We start from the raw sequence: 7,500 nt of genomic DNA, 5'->3' as shown, positions 1-7,500 counted from the left end.
TATGAAACGAAAAAGGGTATTATAATATTGAACTGAAATGTGATTGAAGGTGATTTTTATATAATTCGATATTGCGGTTTTCTCTCATTATATCTATTCTTAATTTTAATTTCCAGGTTTTGGGTCTTGTTCTCGGCATCATCCACGGGATCGATGCTTGGCTCTCCTACAGGAATCTGAAAGGCAGGCCGTGATCTGGACGAGGGCGTTGCAGGCACCACGGCGACGCAGCACGGGAGTTCGAACACTTTTTCTTTTTTACTCAACAAGGAAGTTCTAACGTTTTTTTTTTTTTTTTTTTTACTCAATACGAAAATTGACACTTTTTTTTTGGTAGGGAAACCGTAACTTTTCTTTTCTTTTTGTTTTACTCAATAGGGCCTATTCAATACGTTTTACTTAAACGTGTAACTTTTTTTTGCTCAAATAGGAAAATTCTAACGTTTTTTTCACTCAACAAGATTTTTTTTTTATTTTTTTTTTTTTTTACTTTTATACGAAAATTGCAACTTCTTGACACGAAAATCATAACGTTTTTCGTGTCTCCTTTGCTTACTTTTTTCATAAATTTTAAGTTCTAATGATGTTTTCTATTTATTTTTCCTCTGATTAAACTTTTCCCATGATTATGAAGAATCCCTTAATATTTCTACTAAATGTAGCTTCTCTCTCAAAGGAAACAACGGCCCTGTGTAAGGCACACCGGAAAAAAAGGAAATCAGACATGCAAAAATCAAAGAAAAGCTAAGGAAGGATGAAGCAAGAAAACATAATAATAAGAGGAAATTTGAAAATAGCCACACACACACCTATACACGGGAGAGAGAGAGAGAGAGAGAGAGAGAGAGAGAGAGAGAGAGAGAGAGAGAGAGAGAGAGAGAGAGAGAGAGAGAGAGAGAGAGAGAGAGAGAGAGAGAGAAAGAGAACAAATAACTTCTTTCTTCACTCACATAATAACTGTTGCACTCTTGTCAACATAGGCAAAATGTTAACAACTGGTGACTCGGCTCAAAGACGACACTGGTAACTGTAGCAATATTTGGTAAACCTTTGCTGCCATGTCTATAGTATCAGATAAACATGGGGCAAAATTGCATCCGAATCCTCTTTGTGACGGTTTGCAGTGCCTTTGCGGCCGGCTATTTTTTCCTGGTTTTCAAAAATCAACTGGTTATATGTTAAAGCTTATTCCAGCATCGGATAGCTCATAAAATCAAATTTGGTGCTGCATCAATGGTTACAAAGCGAAATATATGTGCTGGACATGAGTAGGAGAAGGCTGGATATCGGCATTTACTTTGAGTGTAGAAGGAATGGGAGCAGAGAGATTGGAGGAAGGATGAGGTGTAGGCACGTTATCTTGGGTAATGATTGGATAGTTTTATATGTCTTCGAGAGTTTCTGCAGTGGAGTCGGTTGGGGAGGTCTGAGAAAAAAGTTTTCTTATAGGGAGAGAATAGATGTTTGAAGGGTGGAGGAAAAGGCCGATGGAGAGGATGGGGTAGAAGATGGGATGGAGCGTTTAGCTTGTCTTAGCGATGAGTTGGGCGAGGAGGAAAAAGGTTAAGTGACGGGGAAATAATGATTAGAGGGTCTGGAAGAGTGGAGAAGATTGGGAAGACAAAAGACTTAGAATGGTAAAAGCACTTGGCTGGGAGAGGGAGGGGGTAGAAGTGGGATCAGGGAGAGATGCTGGAGGAGATGTAGAAACATCTTAGGAGGAAAGGGGAGGGGCACAGCAATTATTGGAGTAAATTGTGAGAGAGAAACCAAGAAGCCAGGATTCCTGTCTGGCTTTGTGTTGAGTGAGGCCAAGTCTGAATCTGAGAGTTGCCACCTAAGACTCAAACTTGTAGGTAGGGCAGCCCCTATAAAATACATTATGGGAGCCGCCACTTTTGGCACAGAAGTGTGACTGTGCAGAACAGTTAGTGGACATAGAGGATATCGCTTGTGGAATGGTAGTGTTTGGCAGGGGGGGGGAATATGGTCGGACAGGGGTAAATATTAAAGGGATAGTCCTTTCTATGGAAAGTAATCTTGGCAATGTTGGTAGGGTTCTTTCAACAGCCTCTAGGGGGAATGGTGTAGCATTGTACTGATACTGCATCACAGTCTATGAGGCAGGCAAGTAAACCTTCTCCACAATCTGACTAATTTTTGTCGCAGACAGGGCAGATTGTTGGGGAGATGGAGACATTTCCGGTGCAAGTATTGAGGGAGGTATGAGGCTTGGCTGGAAAGGTTCGCCAATGAAGCCTGTCAGGGTTGATAATGGTTAAAGATTAAAACAATTAAATGTGCTTGACATCAAAGGTCATACAGCACTATGATAAAGTATTGTGGCAAAAATGGTAAAACTGAGTCAACGATTAGGATATGTGGACAGAAGAAGAGGAAGAGGAAGAAGAAGAGAAGAAAAGAAAAAAACATACAAAATTAGTTGAAGTGAGGGCTGAGGTTCAAGGCAGGGCTGATCCTAGGGGATCAGCCCTGGGCTGATCACTGGGCCTCAGTCTCCGTCTAATTATCCCCCACAACAACAACGAGCAAGGGACTGGGGTGGCCAGGGTTGATAATACTTTAGATTGGGTTCCGGATGTAACTGACGAGCTGCAGAAAGAAACTTTGCCCACTTGTTTTCGGAGACATTGCTGGAAGAGAAGTGTTGTCAGAGTAAGGAGCGGTAAGTGGGAGGGATCACAAAAAATTGCATTTAAGAGAGGGGGGGGGTAGCAGAAGAACGGGAATGTGTGGAAGAGGGTATAGTGTACAGAGAAGTATTATTGCAAAGAGGTGGACAATAACATTGTAGAGTAGTGATAAGGGAGGCTGGAGTAGGTGATGAAGAAGGTTGTGGGGGTAGAGGGGATGAAATTGAGAATATTGGGAGAATAGGAATATCTCCTGGAGTGTTGACCTGGGTGGATGATGTGATAGTAAGCATTGAGGAGGGAGTAGTAGTAGCAGTGTTCAGAGTCGTGGTCAAAGGAGAGCCTGAGGTCAGGGAGCTGGGAGAATTTGAATCAGTGCGGCTATTTGATGAAGGGGCAAGCCTCATTGCTTCTAATAAGGGTATAAAGTTCTTCATTACTGGCCATGGTAAGGCTTGAGTATGTTGGGGAGAAAGACAGTCCACCCCTCCGGGTCCCCTTCAGGGGTAAGGGCAACTAAACAGGGGAAGACCATGCCCATGGCTCCCCCAGGCCATTCAAGACTGGTAAAAACTCAAGCCTCTCATCCCTACGAGATGGCTCTCATAACCTAGGAAATAGATAATAGAAGGGGTTGGAGAAGAGACAGAAATGAAAAGAAGGAAGGAGAAAAGACCGTGCAAAATTAGTTGAGTCGAGGGCTGAGACCCCAAGGCAGGGAAGATCCCCAGCATTGGGTCTCAGTCCTTCTCTCCTAAGCCCCCCCCCATGACAATGGGCAAGGAATTGGGAGGGTTATCATACTATTGACATATGGTCTATGGCAATAAAATATTTTCTGAAGGCATGAGAGAGAGAGAAAAAAAAAGAAACAACAACCTTTGTAATTTCTTGGCTATCCTTACAGAAACAAATTATTAAATTTACTAAGAAATATCTCACTTGCACAATTTTCTCTCTCTCTCTTTAAATACTAAAACAAAGATATTGTACATATCCCCAAACACACACACACACACACACACACACACACACGCACGCACGCACCACACACACACACACACACACACACACGCACGCACGCACGCACGCACGCACGCACGCACGCACGCACGCACGCACGCACGCACGCACGCACGCACGAACGCACGCACACACACATATATTTAATAATAAAACAAAGAAATTATATATAGTTTCACTTCACAATTCAATTCAAAGGTTAATAAAAGACGCCCTCAATCCACTCAACTGAGAACACTTCATTTCTGAAACTGACTTGGAAGATCATCCTTGTGAACAGTGAAACAACACAACACCGAGCAGCTGAAATTTTGACGACATGAGATTAATTACCCCAATCTTTTAATCTTAATGCACTTAACACAGTAACATTAATCCAACATTCTCCAATTCTTAGTTGTACAATTCAAAATATAATTCTCAACTCTGGTTCACTTTCTTTAATGCATGCACATTTCTACAGTTCCAACTTGTGGAGAAATGTGGGTGAAATGGTTAATGGTGGTGTACAAGACATCGAGGAACAATCGAGTGAGAATTTAGAATAATATCCTAGTTCTTATCCTATCAATATGTTAATAAGAACACTTGAATAATATTGATAAACTCGTACAGAATTAACAGGCCTTAGTAATCGTATTGTATTTTTTATTTGAACAGTTTACTATAAGATTTCTCTCAAAATACAAAAGAACTTTATTCATCTAAAAAAAAAGTATTGGGAAACAAATGTAAAACACTGCAGTGACAAAACAACCATGAATCACAGACTTGAAACAATACTTTCCTCATCATGATACCCAAATATGATCGTCCAACTATTCCCCAAAACATAAAAACTGCTTGGAAAAAAGTCAAATATTCATGGAAGTTTCACATGCTATGAAGAATTTAACTGTGACAACTGTCATTACCTTTAATAACCTTAATACCTGCATACTATATCCCTTGCAACTGGTCCTCTATTACCATACCATCTGAATTTTACATAATAGTCATAAAACTCAAAATCTGAGTAACACTTCCTAGTATTACCCAAGTTCCCTGCTGATTTTTTCTCAAAGCATCTGACGGAAACGTGAGACTAGTACTCCTCACTATTGCCTCTGCAGAGTAAATCTCTGAATCTAACTAATGAAATATGTACACACTGAAAAATAGTTTTACCTTTCTCTATGTAATCACAGAAAACTACTTTCTAAATATGGACTGTACAACTCTACGTAATATAAAAGTCCTTTCTCAACACTGTAGTTTCATTTTATTCTCAGTTTTGACTTGGCATGTGACACTTACCCTGTTTTGGTTATTTTCGATATAATACCAAATTTCCAGAGGTGGCTAAAATGAAGACATCTTTCCAGTTATAAAGGCAAACTACCTAACTATCTTTTTCACAGTTCCTCCATATATTAATTCTTTTGTCTGTTCTCTTTTAATACTTGCTAAACTGTGAAGTCTATCAGAAGTTCCTCTGTTTAAAAGTACAAGTTCATATCCCAAAGCTATCTCGCCCATTTCCAAAAAATTATTAAATGCACAACAAATTCCGCTGTAAAAACTATACTGCTAATCTCCTGATTGATCATTGCCAGGCACCGTGTCAATTGCTTCCCCAAGTTTCGAAGAGTGAAAAAGTTACACATTGGTCGAGCATCTTCTCCACCAGCACAGCAATCAAAGCAAGTGTCAGGTGACTACATAAAGCCCAAAAATTTGGCTTCAGTTGGCAGGTACAAATAAGGAAGATTATTCTTTAAGGCCACATCCAGGGGAGGTTTCCAAACCAGTTAAGCATGTGAGCACACCGCTGTCTTGTGCGACGATGCTCTTAACGACACACCTTTCATGCACACCTGTCAAGCTTTTCAGTCACTTGATTAAGCAAACACCTTAAAATTCACTTGATTTGGCATATCTTATCCGGAGTTGAATAGTGAAAGTAGAATTACCGAGAGCATCAAAACATTGTGTTTCAGTATCTGTAACTGGGTTTGATTACCACCTGAATACAACTCTTAAGCCTTCCCTTTTACTTTTGAGACCCCTCTATCTTACATGTCTACCTCATGGAGGAAAACAAATAACCCATAACTGGCTCCTGGCTTGACCCAGTAATAATTATAACCTCCATTGTACATTCTTATTACACAATGGTAAAGTGACTACCCACGTTTGGTAAGTACAGCCTCTGCTTTGCAAAGCTAGTGTTCTTCATCAACTTATTCAACAGCCTAGCAAATGAAAAATCACATGTTTATGAGCCTTGCAAAATCAAAATTGCTTTTGGCTAAGTTCGCAAGCACAATGTCTATTAACAATGCTTAGTTTACGCCAAGCACAGTTCATAATATCACGACATGCTGCCATCTCAGTCCAGGTTATGAGAGGCATTAGAAAATGATGCCTCCAAAAATATTCATCTAATCATAACCACCACATAAGCAGCCTTGACACACATACAAACACACGTGCTGTAGTTGGAAGATTCACACGACACAGAGCCACATTTTGGTGACAGGAAGGTATGTCTCTTGGAGTGTGGGCTGTGGAATATAGTTTGCGACAGTTATTCCTGGCGATTGACATTCCACACAAAGACCACACGCAGTACGACGCTGCTTTCTTTGAACCAGAAGAAACTACATTGTGTGCCGACTTACACTGTGGGACCCACACTCCCTGAGATGTTGCTTCCTAGAAACCCCATTTTCTCTTCTTCCAAACAGCATCACTGGGCAGCAAGAGGCGGAAGCGTAATTCGATGATCTGCAGCAGCAGTAGATTCCAGATTTGCCAAGAGCTGCTGGAGCCAATGCTTGGTCGACTTGTCGTCCTTTAAGCAGGCACCAAAGGTCTGGTCCTTCAACTGGTCTGGCAGGCACTGTCGTAAAGCTTCTCTGGCTCTGAAAGTTTATAAATTCTAATTATATTTCATCTCATCTGATAAGCGTATACATGCCATGGTGCACCAATCCCGTTTTCCGGGGGCATGTATGGTCATGCCACAAACACTAGGGTGACAACATGAGCCCCCGGCAGCAGGGCCAAGCCACAAAGTGGGAGAGAGGGCTTGCGTATCAGAAAATCACCCATCAGCATTGGGTTTGGATGAATCCCAAAAGATAATATGAATATTGTGATGTAAATGACTGTGCACAAATTATAAAACTCAAATAAATATCAAGTGAAGTTAAACGACTCTGAGGAGAGTTAAAACATTGAGAAAGAAAAGTATATAATAAGCTAAAAGTAAATTAGATATCTACCTATTCTCTTTGAAGAAATGGTATACAACTATGTTTACATACAAATACAAGTATCTCCCAGCCAAATATGTGGGCATGTAAGTATATGTACATGTACACATGGTAATTGATTTCAAGTCAAATGGTGCCCTCCTTTGAAGGACTTATATGTGGCAGGTAGATGCTGTTACCCTAAGTGGATAGCCTTCCTAACCTTGGATCACAGTATGATTCAACCACACTTGGAGACCCTAACAGACCATATCTGCATCCATTACACCACTGTACCATAGCACCCCCTGTATGAATATATGTGAAAGAAAGAAAATTAAACAAAATCTTACCTTGGATTATCCGAGAGTCTTAAATAGCAACGGATCACATGTTTCAGAAGACGAGCAGATTGTTCCTTTGCCAAAGCAATGACCATTTTGCCCAAGATCATTGCAACATGAGAGAATCTCTCATAGGTCTGCAATTTGCAAAAAAAGAGAAACAATGAAGTCAGAGAGTATTCATTAATTTTAGTTAACAATCACAGCGATATTTTTAACGTTATGTAATCTATAAATCCC

General features: G+C 40.4%; 2 protein-coding genes across 2 annotated transcripts in view; one reads left to right on the top strand and one right to left on the bottom strand.

Annotated features, from left to right (window-relative positions):
- LOC119597766 (protein singles bar-like) overlaps nt 1-299 on the top strand; it is a 10,080-nt gene extending 9,781 nt beyond the window's left edge. The window contains exon 5 of the mRNA XM_037947392.1: nt 117-299. Coding sequence (XP_037803320.1) covers nt 117-194 — 78 coding nt within the window. The 3' untranslated portion in view covers nt 195-299. The remainder of the gene's footprint in view (nt 1-116) is intronic.
- A 3,593-nt stretch (nt 300-3,892) lies between these two features.
- LOC119597931 (CCR4-NOT transcription complex subunit 9-like) overlaps nt 3,893-7,500 on the bottom strand; it is a 10,961-nt gene continuing 7,353 nt past the window's right edge. Inside the window, exons 6-7 of the mRNA XM_037947599.1 lie at nt 7,270-7,397; nt 3,893-6,583 (exon numbers count right to left, since the gene is read on the bottom strand). Of these exons, the coding sequence (XP_037803527.1) occupies nt 6,409-6,583; nt 7,270-7,397 (303 nt within the window). The 3' untranslated portion in view covers nt 3,893-6,408. The remainder of the gene's footprint in view (nt 6,584-7,269; nt 7,398-7,500) is intronic.

The sequence above is a fragment of the Penaeus monodon genome, chromosome 40 (assembly GCF_015228065.2).
Source record: "Penaeus monodon isolate SGIC_2016 chromosome 40, NSTDA_Pmon_1, whole genome shotgun sequence".
Taxonomy (NCBI): Eukaryota; Metazoa; Arthropoda; class Malacostraca; order Decapoda; family Penaeidae; genus Penaeus; species Penaeus monodon.
This window is presented reverse-complemented; position numbering and strand designations above follow the sequence as displayed.